At 37.7% G+C, this 19,565-nt stretch overlaps 1 protein-coding gene across 1 annotated transcript in view; it reads left to right on the forward strand.

Annotated features, from left to right (window-relative positions):
• Positions 1-19,565, forward strand: part of ITGA2 (integrin subunit alpha 2) — a 52,531-nt gene that overhangs the window by 11,241 nt on the left and 21,725 nt on the right. Inside the window, exons 2-14 of the mRNA XM_054397737.1 lie at positions 206-315; positions 1,439-1,530; positions 5,344-5,458; positions 5,830-5,957; positions 7,143-7,291; positions 8,328-8,478; positions 8,809-8,974; positions 10,191-10,264; positions 11,701-11,839; positions 13,821-13,966; positions 15,825-15,968; positions 18,330-18,533; positions 19,325-19,461. Coding sequence (XP_054253712.1) covers positions 206-315; positions 1,439-1,530; positions 5,344-5,458; positions 5,830-5,957; positions 7,143-7,291; positions 8,328-8,478; positions 8,809-8,974; positions 10,191-10,264; positions 11,701-11,839; positions 13,821-13,966; positions 15,825-15,968; positions 18,330-18,533; positions 19,325-19,461 — 1,755 coding nt within the window. The remainder of the gene's footprint in view (positions 1-205; positions 316-1,438; positions 1,531-5,343; positions 5,459-5,829; positions 5,958-7,142; positions 7,292-8,327; positions 8,479-8,808; positions 8,975-10,190; positions 10,265-11,700; positions 11,840-13,820; positions 13,967-15,824; positions 15,969-18,329; positions 18,534-19,324; positions 19,462-19,565) is intronic.

Genomic DNA, 19,565 nt, shown 5'->3' on the forward strand with positions numbered 1-19,565 from the left:
GCCTAATCCCTAGATGTTTCTCCATTGCTAGAATCCAGTCTATTAAAGTCCCAATAAAGCCTCTGTGCAGCTCTGGAGAAGACTCCTGAGTGCTTTAGATGCTATGTGTGGTAAAAGCCTCTTTACCTAGAGTGTGCTATGTAGTAATGCTGTGGGACTTTTCCAGTATCATTTAAGACCTAATTAAGAGTTTCTCTTACTTTAGGTTGTTGGTTGGTTCACCCTGGAGTGGCTATCCCACTAACAGAACTGGAGATATCTATGTGTGTCCCATTGGTACATCCAAAACCACATGTGAAAAATTGAATTTACAAGGTAAGATGTAATGAATAAGGTCCTGTAACAATTGTTCACTTTTTCCTTGTTTTTATAACAGGACCCTTCTATTTTATTTTATTATACCATGTCTCTGCATATCTCAGTCTCTGTTGTGTGCCTATATGTGAGCGCGCTGCAAGGACTCAGTGCCAGATACTGGTCAGAGTTGGGTGTGTGTGAGCAAAAATTGGTGCCTGCCACTGGAGTCAGGCTGGAAGTGTGGGTGCCCCAGTTTGTAAGACCCCACTGCTGAAGCCACTAGGGTCTCAGCATTTGCTATAGGACCAGTTGGGGTCTTTAACATCTAGCCATAGGCTGTAAATGCTGTGTCTCCTAAAACCAGCTGCTAGTGAGGACAAGGGCTTAATGCTGGTGAGGGGTTGAGACTACAGGCCACAGCCCATGAAGCCTGGTGTTGGCTTGCTGGGGGAGTGAATGTTTCTTAAGTCTTCCTCAAGCCATGTGTGCATTTCTGTTCACTAGACAACTTTCAGCTGAACCAGCCACCTTAGTGGGGGCTAAGGTCCAGGTGTCAGGTGAGTGGGAGTTTCACGCTGCTATGTCCAGGGGAACTTGCAAATGTGGAGTGTGTGAGGGACAAGTGTGCAAGTGGATATAAAGCCTTCTCTGCCTCCGTGTGTTTGCAAACTAAGTATAAAATATTACTCACCTTTGAATGCAGTGAAAATATGGGGCAGCAGAGTGTTCTGAGATGCTGAATTTGTTTAGTAGAGGTGTGGAACATTTCTGTCCTGCACTGTTCCTTTCAGCGTTTTATCTAAAGCCTGATCAGAGGAGTCTGGTGTCCTGAGGAATGTAACAGTAGCTGCTAGGCTACTGCTATTCAATCAGCCAGAAGTACTCACTAGGTAGATGATTTCTCTCTTATACCTGCTCTCAAGAGAGCTGAAGGCACTTTAAATAGTCTATAGTTACTGGCTAGCAAATTTTTAACAAAGATTGTCTTTTGTTTGTTTTGTCTCAGAATTTTATGCAGCCATTTAGAAAAGGCATCTCTACATTCTGAGAAAGTAAGCATTCAAAAAGGAATTCTAACTTACTAAATTGCTTCTTCATATTATTTTCTATTCTGTCATTACTTAATCTCTTTTTATTTCAGCTTTAATAAATATTCCAAATGTGACTGAGATAAAGGAAGGTATGAACCTTGGCTTGACTCTGATACAGAACTCAAAAACGGGAGGATTTTTGGTACGTACCAAGGACTTACTCAGTACACATGGAAATTAATAAACAGAACAAAGAAACATTTTTTGATAAGTCCAAGCTGAACATACTTTATTATGCAGCATAGATTAATACATGTTTTGCATATTTTAAAATATTCCCTCTTCCTGTCATTACCTGTGGTCCAGAATCAGGAAACTTAAGAATTTTCTCCTTAGTCATTTATCTAAATATCCTGTGGAAGGGCATGCAATTAAAGATTCTGTAATATAAGTCAGATAGGACAGGCATGATTGTTTCCACCACGGACATCTTTAGGGTAGCCTTGTATAATTCTGATTATGCTTTCAAATGGCAGTGTGGGATCTCTTCACCACATGCACTTGCACAGTAACTATTCTCCAGAAATGTTAGGCTTCTAGTCCTGTGGATCTGTGATATGTTTTCTGTGGTTAATGAACTGGAGGAGCATGCATTTTGTGTGTGTGTGTTTTGCAGATCACTCTCCTTGGAGCCTGTAAAACAGATTTAATAATTAAAGGACATTAATGGCTGTTTAATATATTTTTTTTCAATCTTAACCATAAGCATGAAAACTGTTGCAGTGAAGGTGTATACCAGTTTGCATTTTAGGCCTGTGTAGTAATTACATGAAACAATAAACTACGGTCAAAAGAACTTTGAGGCTCACTTTAAGCTTCATTTTTCTCTATTACATTTTCCTAGTAATAGCAAAAGTATTCAAATGTTTATTATCACCATCAGCACATAGCCCAGATCATTGAAGTGCTTTAAAAGTATTTTTAATTCCAACCTTTCCAGCAGGTCTCTTGGAGTTAGAAACGTTAAAGATAACTTCAAAGTACAGCAACAGTGCTCTTCTCAACTGTTAGTTTGAGAAGATACTGATTTAACAAAATCTTGTTCTGTCTCTTGGGTAATACCTTTAATTACTAACACCTCATCCATTCCCCACTTTTAATCAGTACCACTAATTGCAGTAATTTAAAACATGTCATGCAGGAAAATTTTTATTTTCTAATAATAACTTGAACTTTTCTCAGGTAAAAATAATTCCCTGATCTATGCAGTATTGATTGTCTCTTCTTAAACTGCATAAAGTAGTAAAATAAAAAGCTGCAAAATAAAAAGCTGAATGTTAAGACATGAACAGATAGCCATATCTTTGGCAAGAGGAGTTCTTTTTGATATAAGGAGAATGGGGTACTGGAGGCAGGTGCTTCTCTGTGACTTAGCCTGAAGAAGTATCAAAAGCCCCATGACTTTGTTGTGGCAAGAATTGGGTAGCAAGCACAGACTGTCTGCTCATAATTGCCAGCTGCTGCTAAGCCAGGGCTTTGCTCTGAAATGCTGTTTCTGGCATCTGGCCTCTCTGATGGGCTCTTTGGGTTATGCGTTGGCTTCTTCCTTCCAACTCAGTGGGCTTCTTCCTCCTTTGGCTGCTTCTCTCTCACCCTCCATCCACTTGCACCAGTCTGTGCTGCATCCCTAGGCTGCATGGCTGGAGCATGACCGAGCCTGGTGTGTCTGTGCCACAGCTTGAGAGTCCTGCTGGTTCAGCTGTTGGATTCCCTGTGATTTCTTCCCACAGGTATCCTAAGTAAAGGGCAGTACTTTCCACACACTCATTACATTTTTCTGAGGCATGCTTAATCATGTTGCAAAGATGTTTAAGAATTTCAGTAATGGTTAACAACTTTTTTTCTGGATGTCTGATCTAGGTTTCTATTAGTTTGTTCTGGGAGCAGTGCTCTACCTTTACTTTGAAAGAACAACACCTGTCTGCTTACGTATAAAAGCATCTCTTCCATATTTTGATACTTGATGATCATTCTGCTCTGTCCTACATTTCAAAGCAAACATTTTTTTTGACTGAAACTTTTTAAAAAAATATACCTTTTTCACACATGAATGACCAGATCTGTGCTGTATTCCACAGGAATCTTTCCAGGGCAGTGTGTAGTATTTGATATTTCCCTGTCTATACTGCAAGTGCTTGATGTCAGATATCTTTAGGCCATATTTGGTTCGCATTCTGGCTGCGTGCTTATGGCTGCTCGGCCATCAGGCAGTGCCCAATCCGCCTACTTATTTCTCTTCCACCCAGTGAGATCCCAGTTTATGTCCATATTTCCTAACAGTCCTTAAGAGCAAGCCTATGCCCCTTTCTAATATTTCACTTTCACTTTTCAAGTTCATCAGTTGTTATGTGATCTTCCAGTTTTTCCCTGCAGTAACAATGCATATTAAATTTTTGACTGGAACAATGCTAGAACATTAGAGCTTTTCCTTTTTCTTAAAAGTGAAGATTAGCAAAATTTATTAGAATATTTATATTTATTGCTGTAGCATCACAATTTAGAGTTACTGCTAGAACAGAAAAAAAATCAGAAAATGGGAGAATGAGGTTGATGTAAAAAGAGCTGTAATTTAAAAATAACTTAAAATTAAAGGCTAGTAACTCCAGCTTCATAGTTCTGATATAGATGGTTTATTTTGTACCTTTAACTTTTGTAAATATCCAACTTTTCCAGTAAAATTAATCATGCCCCATATAGCAACTACAAAGAGCACTTATGATCAGATCTAGAGAAAAGAAGCATATCTACTTTAAATCTAGAAAATCTGCCATCTTGTCAAATAAGGTAGTTTGTTGTTGTCTACTGTTTGTAAACCAGTGTGTGATTTAGCTCATTTTGCATTTCTTTGGGTTTTTAATGATTTGTTTGTTTGTTTTCCAGTATTCTTCAGAAAGGTCAATAGTACCATTCACTCACTTTTCTTCCTATAGAGATGGTGCATTTTCTGTTTTCGAGGCTCTCTTTATAGGGCAACAAGGAAGTATATACAAAAAAAGCTTACCATTTCATTCAGAACTGTTGGACAGAGGTTATGCAGAGGTTATGTTTTTCCCTTGAGTTCCTAACGTGGTTTCCTTTTAAAAAATCCTCCCCCACTTCAAACCCCACTTCAAATATTCCCATGACAAAATACTCAGTATGTCTTTTTTTTTTTTTTTTTTTCAATCTGAGTACTTTTGTACCTGTCCTCATAATATCAAGGTGATGCTTGCATGCAACTAGCTGGTTCATACAGCTGAAAACGTTTCCTTTTACAGAGATAATCTTCAGCAAAGAAGCAAAATTATTTTCCCTGAAAGACAATGAAACACATTCTCAAGGGGCGCATGACACTGGGGCCAAATTTCTCCTTTAAGATGAAGCTCAATAGGATAGTTCATACTGCGAGGCTGCACCCTCACTGGGGTTGATGAAGTAAATATTTTGGCAAATTGAATTTTCCTTGGGAACAAGCCTTCCCAAATATAATAAATATATGTGTTTGTACACACACTGATCACAAACTCCTCAGCCTGGTCGCACTGTTGATGGCAGTCGGACCTACCGCAGGAAAAGCTCTTTGCAGCGACGTGCATGCTCATGGCTCTGATGCCACCTCCTGGTTAGTGGAAGTACTTCTGTGCATACCTATAAGCGATGTGCAAGTGCCGACCCTAGAATTAAACCAGCAGTTTGCTGAGCAGGTGGTTTAAAGCATCACGGATTCCTTGTGGATCGAGTCACACTCTCTAGATGCTGTAGCTTTCATAAGGAGGCGCAAGGATGACCGTGAATAGAACAGGCTTTCAACGAGAAAGCCTGTGGAAGTTCACCGTCACCATGATAGCAAAGAATTTGGCCTGATAACTCAAGAGGGCTCCTCTAATCCTGCAGTCCTGCTTACTGTGTTTTGTATATGGATAAGGTGAGATGAGTAGTGTTATTTTTATAGCTTCTTTTTGTTGTTATTTTTAAGACTTGCGGTCCTTTGTGGGCACAGCAGTGTGGAAGCCAATACTATGCAACAGGAATCTGTTCTGAAATCAGTCCAAGTTTCCAGTACCTAAGAAGCTTTTCTCCTGCTGTTCAAAGTAAGGCAACATGTGCAAAAGAGATTCAATTAGAAGACTTACCAAATGAAATCAACATATGTTATGTTGGGGACTCTTAATTTGGGATTGAAAAAAAAACGTGCAAAAAGCAAAGACCTGTGATTCACATGTAAGGACTGACAAATTTTAACCTAGTGCTGATATGAATTTGGACTTACTTCTCTGAAATCAGAGAGATTGCAGTAGTGTGGACTTAAAATCTGCATATGCTTTTATGGAGTCCTCATTCTGGCAAAACCTTCCTGATCTGAGGTGTTGCCTGTGTGAGACCTAAATAGACACCTCTGGATTTAACCAAAGAATTTTAAGTATATAAGGAGGTTTAATGCCATTTTTTGTTTTTGTTTCAGAGTGTTCCTCTGTCATAGATGTTGTGGTGGTTTGTGATGAGTCAAACAGCATTTATCCTTGGGATGCAGTCCGAGCATTTTTGAAAAAGTTTGTACAAGGCTTAGACATAGGCTTTAACAAAACCCAGGTAGGTCAAAGATATCTTTAAGAAAGACCCTGCCCTTCCCACCCTCCCCCAAAAAAGATGGGTTTTATTAGCAGTTTTAAAGGAAACCAAATGTGCTTTATCATTAATTACAGTACCTTCCCCAAAGCTGTAGATTACATGGTTGTCCTTTGTCTTCCAGTATTGGGATTTTTGTCTCACAGCCGATCTGTTTCAAAAGGGATTAGTAATTTGATTCAAAATATAAATGAACTGAAATAGAAGTCTAAATTGTATCTAGGGCAGTCAGACCTCTTTCCTGCACTGTGGGGATGTGGTAAAAGTAGAACAGATTTTTTTAATAGGCTTTTTATTTGGCTTTTACTTTCCAACTGCTGCATCTTTAAAGTAGAAGGTTTTGCTGCTTGATCAGTATCTATGATCTTTCAGTTCTTTTTTCTTTTATTTTGATAGTGGGCAGGAAACATATATTGCTTTTTTTTTTTAAAAAAAAGACCACATAAAAACAAACCCACAACATTTTCTGTCTTTACAGTTGTCCATTTTATATAAACAATTCTGGGAACAAAGACTGGGGGACTGGAAATCTCTCTCCCAAAGACTTCCTTCTTCCTTGGGCTACCTTGGTCTACTTTGGAAGTGAGGTGCCTAAAAGCTAGGCTTCCTGCTCAGTTCTTTCTGAACCTCACCTTTAGCATCTCTCTTTTTCGCTTTCATACAAATGTACATCTTAGCATATGTCTATAGCTTCACCTATATTAAAAAAAAAAAGAAAAGAGACTGCAGTGCTGTCAAGTAATTAACCTTGAGGATTTCCTTAGAAGAGATCAGCTTGAGGTGCTGTAAGCTTGACTGGGGTGCTGTAGAATTTTAACTATTTCCTTATTTTTCCCAGAGCTGCTGCCTGTATTTTTACTGTCCCTCAGCTCTTCCAGAATTAACCAAGTAATAATTTAATGCCTACTTTTTCAGACTATTTGCATTAACATATTGTAGTCCATAATAAATGACATAAGGTGCCAGAACATGTCGATTTCTTTGCTTTCCAAGCATGTTAATATTAATTGATTTTATATTTATTGAAAGAAAATGATAACCCCCACATGCATCTGCATATTTTTTACTCCAACCCAATAAATAAATAAACAACATGATTCTATGTAACTGTAACGCATGGTAATTTAATGTAATCTCTTTAATGCATAGGTGGGTTTAATTCAGTATGCTAACGATCCCCGTGTCGTGTTCAACTTGAATACATATCAAACAAAGGATGAGGTTGTTAAAGCAATGGAAGGAACATATCAGAAGGGAGGAGATCTCACTAATACTTTCAAAGCCATTGACAATGCAAGGTAAAACACATCAATGATTGCTGTGCAACAACTGTAACTTACTTTACAAGAAAATGAGCACATGCTGAATTTCATTCCCACTGGATGTTCACATGCTTGGACCCTCTGCAGAGGTTCCCAGTGCCAGGCAGAATCCTTCAGTTAGATTTACAGTGTCCCATGAAGAGAAATACAGGAATATGTAAACCAGGCTTGCTGAAAAGCATGTCTTTAGCTATTGAGTTAAACCCTGCACAAAAGTAGTTCTGGCATCCAACAGAATTGTTTGGACTGTCATAGATGTCTAAGCATGACAGTGCATCAGACACTATAAAGAAGCTTTTAGGAAAGAGAAAAAAAACACTGAACTAAAGTTTATGCAAAGATTCAGTGGAACCAGTAACACTGATGTTTGCAGGTCAGGTGTTGATTGATAGCAGAAAAAATACAATCTCTTGTCAGTTTGACAGCTGCAGCAGCAGCATGAAAAATAGCAAGCAATTAAAACAATGTGCTGTGTGTTAGTACATATGCAGCCAGGTCTGTTAGTCAATAAGAAGGTGGCATTTTGCTGTTCAGTCAAGGATAGGGCACTAGGCCAAAATATATGCTGAATCAATTGCCCTCAGGATTATGGTTAGGAAGAGACTTCTGTTTGCAGTTGTGTTGAGGAACATGTTTTAGTATTCTTCCTCTTTCAGTTAACTTGGTGCAGACAATTCCTTGCTACTCTGGTATTACAAAGCATTAATATTTCTGACAAAAAAAGCCCTTTTGTTTGGAAACACTTGTACAAAAAATATTGGTTCTATTGGAAACAGCATCCAGGCCTGCTTGGGGTTTTTTTTGTACTTCCTTGATTAGGTTTCTGATGGCCTTTTGAGCACTGCTTTGTGAAGAAGCTATCAGAAGTGTAACTGAAAATTCTTACTACAGATCTAATGTAAATTAATATTTACTACAGATGCACCTTGTTTTAAGTTAGACCATATTCATTATATCTGTTGAGTTCCATCTATTAGAAATTGATTTGTGATAAACAAAATATTTTTAACAGACAGTATGCCTTCTCACCTGAGTCAGGAGGACGTCCGACAGCCACAAAAGTAATGGTTGTTGTGACAGATGGTGAATCACATGATGGCTCCAATTTAAAAACAGTGATAGGTAAATGCAATGAAGACAATATAACCAGATTTGGCATTGCTGTAAGTAATAACATAATTATATATATTATTGCAATTTTTGAAATACTATTTTTGTTATGTATGTATCGGTTTTGTGTATATACTTTCTTTATACCTCTTATGGACAAAAATAACATACTATGTATATATATGTGTGTATGTAATGCATGCATTGTCAGACTGATGAGACTGAAACTAGGTTAAAATCTTTATGAACTAGTGAAATATCAATGGTTAACTGGATGAAAAAGCAAACCCGTTATTATTTGATCAGCTTTGGTGGCTTTCTTCTTTTGCCTTGGTTTATGTATTTTACCTTCACTTTTATCACTTTGTTCTTTTTTACCCAAGGTTTTGGGATACTTGATCAGGAATGAGCTTGATACCAAAAATTTAATTAGAGAAATCAAAGGAATTGCCAGTCATCCAACAGACAAGTATTTCTTCAATGTGTCATCTGAAGCTGCTCTATTGGAAGAAGCAGGAACACTTGGAGAGCGTATTTTTAGTATAGAAGGTAAATACTCATTGTCTCTGAAAAATTAGATCGGATTCTCCCTGCTGAAGAGCTAAGGACTTGATTTCACTTGACCTTATTCTAGTAGTGTGAAAATGACGGGCAACTGGAACTGCATCTGCACCCTGCTCCCCGCCCATCTGGATTGCACGGGTGTTCCCCCAGTTACTCCACCCTTAATAAATCTAACCTTCAAGTTAGTTTCTGAAATTTGTGAGAAATATTCCCCAGATGCTGAAAATTTCAGTCAAGTTATCAGCTTCAGGCATGCACCTGGGGCTTGTCCAAATACCTACAAATGTATTTGGAACAGAGGAGTAAAGGTATCTATATGCTTGTCAGATTCACCTGTGTGAATGCTCTGCAAGAGTAAGTTAGCAGTTACAGAACTGAAAAGCCCCAGTAGTGCAATCTGTGTGCTGCCTACCAGGCTCCATCCCTAGCATCAATCAAAGTCCTCCATGTACTCGTTGGAGGAAGGTGCTGTAGGGGTGAATCAGAACCACACTGTCCCTGCAAAAGCCGGATTTTTAAAACTGAAGTTTAGACTTGTGACCTGCACTCAGCCCACTCTAAGGAACTTTACATGGCCGCAGCTCAGGATGAAATTGTTCTTTGTATTTCACCTCCATCTGTTCTTCACTAGGCCCATGCTGCTAATCGAGGTCAGTTGAGCTCCTCCTCTTCAGCTTTGCTGAGTACTCCCATTGCTTAAGTCCTATCCATCTAGTTTAGGAAATATTCCTGGGTGTCACATTTCTTTCAAGATGATTAAACTGGGGTTTTTTTAAGTCCTACATAAAAATAAGCATTCACATTCTATTTGAAAGTTGTGAATATACAGTGGTCAAAGCTGCTACCTTTGGTGCTTTATTAGTGCTTTCTAGGAAACATAAACAAAGAGATGAGCTACAATGACAAGACTGTGCTGATTGATTGAAGCCAAATTTTATCATCATCATCTGCCTTTTTTTGGATGCAATTTGTAGCATCATGGCTCCATCTTAACAATTTCCCATTAAATTCTCTAAATATTCTACGGTTTATCAGCACTCTGATTTCTGTTGTTTGAAAAAGCTGGAAATACTTTAGCAGAATTGGTGGATTTGGAAAAAAACCCCATACAATCCATAAACAACTACATGCAGAGGTAGCAAGGTTGAATCTCTTGTGTGGTTCTATAGAGGGAATTAATCATATGTGACTGTTTTACCAGGTACAGATCAAGGTGATACATTCCAAATGGAAATGTCACAGGTGGGCTTCAGTGCGTATTACTCACAAAAAAGGGTATGTGAATTTAATTACTTAATGATACAAATAGACGTAATTATGTAGACATAAAGGTCTAGAAGGGCAACAAAGTAAGACAATTAAAACACAATGTCAAATTTTATTTTATTTTTTCACAAGCAGGAGAATGTCAAATTGTCCTTGGTTTTCTTTATTTTATTTTGGTTTTTTTTTTTTTTTTACTTGAATACCACAAAAATTACTTCTAAACATGGTGTATATCTGTAAAATGAAAAAAATATGCATTGATATGTGAAGTTAAGTAAGAGGTTTTTTCACGTCGTTATTTCAAGATGCATTTATCCAATGATTTCTGAGTTCACATAGCACGAAAAATTAATTTTGCTCCAAGTTAATGTTTTGCAGTTGAGTAACTCAGAAAAAATGAAAATGTTGTAAAATTGCTATATTTCTAGGCAGTCACCATGATATAAACAAATAAGTCTGAAAATATTTTCCTAATATGTATAAAATTAATACTATTTATTTAAAGCATATTTCACTTACAAATTGGAATAATAAATCATATACATTTTTTATGCTATCCAATTTTGAAGTTATCTTGACCAAATAGGTCCTCTTTGTAAAATTCAAGTGTGGTTTGAGCAGCCTTCAATTAAAAGTGCGAAAAGGTTGTTTCTTTCTTTAGCCCTTAAAGATGAATAGTTTTCAGGTAGTCCTTGTACCTGCACAAATCGTGTGAAGTTTTAATTTACTAAGCATTTGGTGCTTGGAAATGGCAACAATTAAGAAAAATTGGAGAGTTCTTCAGGAAAATTACACATCCTATTTTTATTGCAGTTTTCTATAACAGTATCTCATTTCAGTAAAGAATTCTAATACTGTGAATCATCTAAGGTGTTTTTTTCCCTGTGTACTAGTCTTAAGGTTAAGTATTTCTGTATTAAGTATTCTGTATAATAAGCCATATTATTTTGGATTTTAAATGTAACTGTTCTCTCAAGGATGTATTGTTTCTGAAAGAAGGAAGTTTTGTTTCTTTTTACATCAGCTTTTGTGAGCTGTTATTGGCACTTTGATTGTCAAAAAGGGGGCTTTGGCTTTTTAGTTCTGTTTGTGTGACTCTTAGTCATCTGAGGATTGTGAGTGCATGAAAACATAGACTTGGCAAGCCCAACCTCAGGGTGGGCAGGCTTAGGAAATTATCACAGTGTTTAAATAAACCCATTTTATCTTGAATTTCAGTGTCCTGGAAGCTAAAGCAGTGACTTATCCTCTTGCAGTAGAGAGGTGACAAACATTCTCAATACAGTAATAAAGTTCTGCATGTAAGGGGTAACGATAAGCAGCTCCCACCAACTGCTTGGACTGTACATTATTACCTTAATCTCAGTTGTAAATTTTGTATGTTAGCTTGACTCACACTTTCCTAAAATAGGTAGTTCTAAAATGTTGATTTTCATTTATTAAAGGATGTTCTGCTGCTGGGTGCTGTTGGGGCCTATGACTGGAGTGGAACAGTAGTTCAGGAATCTTCAGACAGATTCACCACCTTTCCAAGCCATGTGTTTGAGAAGATTCTAAAAGATAGAAATCATAGTTCTTATCTAGGTAAGAGGCTGCAATACAAATCAGAAAATGTATTAAACCTTTATTAAGATATTAAAAAAAAAATGGAAAATTTAACTTCAGCCTGACTCCTTTTAAGAACTGATTTAAGAATACAAAAAGAATTTGCATCCAAAAAGATTTTATTTACTGGTCAACAGATCATTGAATGAAATCTTCACTGTGTTTTTAAAATTCTATTCATATCAATGTGATAAACTGAAAAAAAAAAAATCAGGCCATGTCACACAAAGATAAGAAGTCATGGGATTTAAAAAGACTTCTTGCTGTATCAATTGACCATTATGGGTACACTCTGTTTTAATATTTGCATGTACTTCCCCAATTACTTATGGATGCAAAGCTGGTTGACTTGATATCATTTCATCCGTGGTTGTTCTTCTTTTGGCGTTTCTCTGTTCAGTTTATAGTTTCAGGAGTATTGCTACAGTTTAATAGTAGTTTTATTTATGACCCCCATATATTTTCTGATGCATGTTTTTGTGACCTAAGAAGCACAGTCACTTTGTCTTCCAAGTTCATTGAAATGTTTCCTGCAAACCTATAACATGCCTGCTTTGACAATTCATCCCTGAGTAGTGCTATGGCATTAAGAACCTATGACTTTCTTATCCTTGAAGTTATTTAATGTGTTGCTATTTTTGCAACTAACTTTCTCCTTTCCCTATAGCTTAGCATTGCTTGCATCCAACACAACAAATAAATCTAAATCTAACCTAATAAGCAGTAGCTCTTTTTCATGTCTGACTTTCTATTTCTCCCTTCTCTAGAATAATTCCTAAAAAGTAAGGGTATTTCCTTTCAGCACTTCTCTACAATGCACTTTTAAATTATTGACCTTAATCATTTTGGAAGAAACAATATTATTGCTTTTTCTGTCCCTTCATTTCCTTTCTAACTCCTTCTGTCTGCCTGTAAATGCTCTTCTGTACCAGCTTTCTTTCTTGGGGACCCCAAGCTGAAGGGCTGATAGCACATCACAGCTTGCTAGATAGTCCCTGTTTTGCGCTGCACCCTCTCAATTGAAATGGCTGTATGGTGTATTAATTAGGAAAAGGTGACCTTAACTTGCAGAATAAATTCTTTTTTTCTTGTTGCTTGCTGAACCTCTAGTCTAGTGTTTGAATACAGATGAATTAGATGGGTGTATGTAATGACTGAGGCTTACCTTTCATACAGTGCTCCTCACATTGTCTGCAGCTTGCTGAAGACCTCAGTATTCTGCCCAGTCACTAAGATTTTGTTACTCAGTTTTAGTCTTTATAAAGTATGATTTTTATCTCCATTAAAATAGGTTTGCTGTAATTAAACCACAGAAATGTAAGGTATGTACTTATATATATATACATAATAGACACTAATATAGAGTTGATACATGTTTAAAATATTTACAGGTATTAAAAGATGTTCCCTGAAAGCAAATAATGTTAGAGTAATGGGAATGAGGATTAAAATGTTCAAAGAAGTTCAATCACCCTAAACCCTTCCACTGACAAGTTAATAATATAGTCTGTTCTATTTAGCCAAAGCACTGGGATGTGATTTGGTGAACTGTGGGAAAACACACTGCAAGCTTTGCAGAAGCTAGGTGTTCCTCTCTAGTTTGAAGGGTGGCTCACATGTTCATCTGACTCTTGTCTGTATTTCTTCATTCCAAGGATGCTCTTCACACTCTTTTTCCCATCTCTTTCACAAGCATGACATTTTTGTGGTCTGAATAGGCTAAACTATTATCCATGCTATTCTGCAAACCTGCTTCAACTTGATTTGTGTGTCATTGTTCTCTCCAGAAGAATATTGCAAATTTTATGCATGTGTGACAGCTTAACTTTTTGTCTGGAAGCATCGTTCTCAATGACTAATGTAACAGATTGACTAATCCTCTGTTCATTCATGGATAACCAGTTGACAACTTGTAGTTAGCGGTCTCTCACACATGTTAAATGTTGATTTCTCTTCCCAGGTTATTCTGTTGCTGTTCTCTCGACTCAAAACTCTGTTCATTTTGTTGCTGGTGCACCAAGATCCAACTACACTGGCAGAGTAGTGGTTTATGATGTTGATGGTGATGGTACTATTGCAATTGTGCAGTCCAAAAGAGGCGAGCAGGCAAGTATATTTTGGTCATGAACACGGATTTTGCAGGCATCTGATATTATTGGCACAGCATTAAATTACAATGCATTTGTTTTGATAATTCCTCTTTCTTGCAATACATTTAGAATCCACTTCAACTTTTCTCTGCCACTAGGTACTATTTCAGTGTACCTGATCATTAAACATTTTAGGAAGAGTAGTGGATTGAAAACTCCATGGAACAGCAATGTGCCCTTGTGGCCAAGAGAGCCAATGAGATCCTGGGATGTATCAAGAAAGGTGTGTCCAGCAGGTCTAGGGAAGTTCTTCTACCTCTCTACTCTGCTCTGGTGAGACCACACCTGGAATACTGTGTCCAGTTTTGGGCTCCCCAGTTCAAGAGAGGCAGAGACCTGCTGAAGAGAGTCCAACAGAGAGCCACAAAGATGATTAGGGGACTTGAGCATCTCCCCTATGAAGAGAGACTGAGATCCCTGGGGCTGTTTAGTCTGGAGAAGAGAAGACTGAGAGGGGATCTGATGTGTATACATATGTGAGGGGTGGGTGTCAAGTGGAGGGGGCCAGGCTCTTTCTGGTGGTTCACGATGATAAGACAAGGAACAGTGGATTCAAACTGGAACATAGAAGATTTCACCTCAACATGAGGAGAAACTTCTTTACAGTGAGGGTGACAGAGCACTGGAACAGACTGTCCAGGGGGGTTGTGGACTCTCCTTCTGTGGATGCATTCCTGTGCAGACTACCCTAAGTGATCCTGCTCTGGCAGGGGGGTTGGACCCGATGAGCTCTTGAGGTCCCTTCCAACGTCTGATACACTGTGATACTGTGAAATTACCTCCCAACTAATTTGAGAGAATTATCCCCCAAAATAAAATTGCTAGACTAGCTCAGTGGGATGAAAACATAGGAAGCTATATTTACAAGCAAAACTACAATCTATAAATATAAAATGCAATGAATATGTACAAAATATACACTAGTTACATGTATTTACAATTTATAAACAACACAAGAACTCCCCTGGACAAAACCGGGGGTTACCAATAGCTTTTCCCTCTTCCCCCCTCTTCTAAGAAAAGAGAAGAGAAAAGCAGAGAGTAGCTTATTAGTACTTAGCTACAAGAAGAGCACAGCCAAGGTCAGCAACAGCCAAGCAAAAGCAACTAGCTAGTATGTGCTTGAGCAATTATCTGGGAAAGAGAAAAAGTTAGTTTATACACTTAACTTTGTTAGTTATCAGAACAATGGGATTATTTAGACCTTAGCATTATTTTTCTTTGGCACCCAATGGTAATTTATTTACATTCTTCCACTTTCTACTCAAGATCTGGGGAAAATTTCCTAGACATCACCCTAAAACTGCCACAGGAATTCATTCAATTAGTGGTAAAAGATCATTTACAAAGCTACTTAATGTGTTGTTCTGCCAACACTTCTAATTAGGAGAAAGTCAGCTTCACTCTGCCTGAGAAGATGTGAAGCAGCTGATAATCAAAACAGAGATTTGGAAGCTCATTCTCTTTTTCTGCATTTGGAAAAGAGCGGTAATCTTAGATGGTTTTGGTTTTTTCTGTTTGTAAAGTAAACCTGAGAGTAAATCAGAGTTTTGGTAGTTTCATGTTCACAGTTTAGTATAAAAAAAATTATACCTCCCTTATCTTATTCTGTGTTTGCATTCTTACTGCTGTGTGGTAGCCATAGTAGCAGCTAGTAGGCAGAGACGCTGGACACATGGTAAAGATATGGTTCTTCAAACACTGGAGTATGTTATGCAGTAATTTCATTCCAATGGGCAGTTTCAGAGTCAGATGCTAAAACGTTATGCTTTACAAAATCCATATACAAACATGACTCTTACTACTAATTTCAGATTGGCTCCTACTTCGGCAGCGTTGTGTGTTCGGTGGATGTTAACAAGGATTCTGTGACAGATGTGCTACTTGTGGGTGCACCGATGTTTATGAATGACCTGAAGAAAGAGGAAGGGAGAGTATACATGTTTTCCATCACAGAGGTAAAAATGGCATTGTAGCAAAGCTGAATCAGCTTCCTGCCTCTCTATCCATGACAAGTGCTACTATTTTCGTTTGTGTGTTCCCTGGACTACATTTTTACCAAGAAACAAATAGTCCAAATTAGTGACAGTATCTGTTCTGTTAAATCAGAGTTATAAGGAAAACAATCACTGGCCCTACACCCAAATGATGCAAGCAGAATCACTCAAGCTGTCAGTGCTTAGTGCTAGCTTCTTTCAGACTGGCCACATGCATGCTAAAAAGCCTTTGGCCCTGGATCTCTTCAGGGTTTCTTAGCAACCATTTTGAGTTTCTTTTTCAATGTATTAAAAATTATCACCAGTAGTGGTTTTTGTAATGAGAAATGGAACATGTATTTTACCCAAGGTGTGGCGTAAGGGTGGGTGTAAATACTTGCCAAGCCCACCAGTTAGAGGACTGTACATTTCTTAGCACAAAGAAGGTCATTACAGAATCCATAGGTTGGAAGGGACCTCTTGAGAACTTCTAGACCAACCCTCCTGCCAGAGTAGGTTCACCTAGAGCAGGTTGCACAGGACAGTGCCAAGGCAGGTTTTGAATGACTCCAGAAACTGAGACCCCCACCCCTTCCCTGGGCAGCCCATTCCAGTGCTTCAGCACTTTCAAACTAAGTTCCTCGTCATGTTTAGTTGTAACTTCCTATGTTCAATTTTGTGCTTATTACCTCTTCTCCTGTCTCTGGGCACCACTGAAAAAACAATGGCCCCATCCTTCTAACACCCACCCATTCTGCTTTCTCCTTTTTTTTCTAACACCTCACCCATTCAACTTTCAGAGGAAGCTGCAAACCTTCCCCACAACTGCTTGTATCACGTAGTGCGTGTAATTGGGGAATAAGGTAGCTGGAACAGACCAAGATGGAGTCAATAAGCAAGTTAGCAACTAAGCACTATTAGTGGCCAGGGTCCTGCTGCTCTAGGTGGCTCCATGGTCCTGGTTTTAGGAACTGTACGCAGGTCTAACGTTAGGCACTTCTCTGAAAAACTTAGCTCAAGGCTTTTGCTAATTAATTGTTCACCATTTGATTTTGGCAAATCTGTTCAACACCTAACAGATTTCCCAAAGCAGTTTTCATAAATGCTCTTCTGCCAGTTTTCTGCAATGTATGATAGAGTTTCACACTGGATGATTGGTATTACTCAGGTTGTCTCCTTTGCTCAGTGAAGCTTTATTACTTGTCTGATGTTACTTGATTGACTGTTTTTTACTCAGATCTGTAGTAGGTGTTTTCAGAATACCTGTATCAACAGTCCTGAAATCTCTGGCACTTTTGAACAGTCTCTTGATCAGTCACTGGATATGTAATTACAGAAAGCAGCAGAGCCTTTTCACTAGGTAAATTGCAATCACATAAATAGAGAGGAATGACTATCCTTTTCAGGAGCAGCTCACAGTCAGGTCATCCTGGAATAGGAAAATGTACCCTAAAGCAATTTCAAGGTAGACTGAGGTGCTGGAATTGGAACTGCTGGGAGCTGACATTGGTCTTTATGATTATGGAACTACCTAGGAAAACAAAAATAAAAGGATCTCTTTTTTTGTGTTTTGAAAACTGAATACATTATATGACTATCCTTACGACTTTCAGCATTTGTCAAGTGCTAGGCTTGAAATTATATAAAAATTTAGAATAATGAAATCATGGGGGTTTAGGTTTTTTTATTTCTTTTTTGCACAAATAATACTTTTCTGGTCATTTCTTAATAAATAACTTGGATGGTATTTCTAAAACTTTAAGCACAGAGTGATAATTAAAGTTATAGGTGAGAGTGGTATTTGCTAGAGACTTGAGTTCAAGCTGGTGTAAATGTGATTATTTTACTACAAAGATCTCTTAAGTTTTCTTTCTTTGTTGGCACCAGAGAGGTCAGGAGTTTAGCATTTGGACTCATGTTTTTTGCATTAGTTTAGTTAGGAAATTCCATTTCTGTTTCAAAGAATTATGTCCAGTTACATAATTTCCCTTTGCATAAAAACTGGTAATCCAAAACTGGAAACTGTATTTTTCAATGCATTATGAAACTTCCAGAACAGTCAGATGAGGACAGTGAGAGCATTTAAGTTTCATACATATGGTTATATTTGCTGCTAGTGCTTTGCATAGCATGCTTTGATTTTGCTGTGCACTGCTTGCCAAGACTCAGAGACATAATACAAACTGAATGGGCAATACAATGGGGAAGGAATTCAGGACTGAGCAGTCCAAGGGGAATGTACTGGAAAACAGAAACAAAAAAACAATGAAGATAGATAATCCTCCTGTCTAATCTGGTGCAATGAAAGCTGTGTTCTTGCTTTTTTCTTTTTCCTTTTCAAAGGGAATGTTGGATCAACAAGAACTCTTGGAAGGTCCACAAGGGTCAGAAAATGCTCGGTTTGGATCAGCAATTGGAACACTTGCAGACATTGATTTGGATGGCTTTAATGATGTTGTAATAGGTGCACCATTGGAAAACCAAAACTCTGGAGCAATTTACATTTACAATGGATTTCAAAAGACTATACTTAACAAATATTCTCAGGTAAATAACTTTGTTACATAATACATATTCAGTGCCTTTAGATCTGCTAGAGAAAAATAGAGGGATTTTTATATCTTTTTCACTGGTTACTGTTTTGTTCATCTTAAAGAGGATGCTGTTGTTCTCATGCCTATATTGAGCTTTGTGCCTCTCCTTAATTCAGTATGTCCTTGTTAATGTTGTGCTGCTGGTAATTGAAGCATATAGAGGAGAAAAGGACTTTCAAGATGCTGCATCTGAGCCTCTCATAATATTTGATGCTTGAGTATGAAATAATCAAATTTCATAAATATTTTTGACACCCACTATGCATTATTTTAGCATTGATATAAAGCAATTAATATTAGATAAATCCCAGATAAAATTAGATAAATTATAAGTATGTTGTATTAAAGGAAAAGACATTTAAGGGTCTTTGCATATCCTGTATATTAATGTAATGATAATTTTAATGTCCCTTTCCATGCAGACTTTCTGTTTGCAGAAAGTATTTGTTAGAAGTCTTGTTAAGCTTCCTATTCTTTTGAGTTTTTTAAATTCCTCAGTGTGAGATGGAAAAAGTTTCCAGTAAGTTAGTTGGTGTACTCACAAGAGAGAAAAATCTAGCCCATTTTCTGTTTCAAAAGAAGAAAAAGTCTTTTAAAAGCATCTGAGAAAATATTCACAGAAGCATTTTGTCCACACAACACATTGCATATACAGGGAATATTAATGAAAATCTATTGTATAGGCTGCTATCTGCAGACTTAAGCATACTTATGGCAAACTAGTAATTGAACTCTCTTTCCCAGAAAATCTTAGGATCGGATTCTGCTTTTGGACAGCGGCTCCAATTCTTTGGAAGATCAGTAGATGGCCATAGAGACTTAGATGACGATGGCATTACTGACGTATCAGTTGGTGCTGATGGAAATGTGGTTCTGCTATGGTTGGTAAACTCTCCTAGAAAGGAAGTGCTTAATGATTCAGATCCAAGCTGAGCATTTAGTTGATTAAACAGCAAAACAAACACACAAACCAAGAAGTTCTTCC

This window comes from Indicator indicator, chromosome Z (assembly GCF_027791375.1).
Source record: "Indicator indicator isolate 239-I01 chromosome Z, UM_Iind_1.1, whole genome shotgun sequence".
In the NCBI taxonomy this organism is placed as follows: domain Eukaryota; kingdom Metazoa; phylum Chordata; class Aves; order Piciformes; family Indicatoridae; genus Indicator; species Indicator indicator.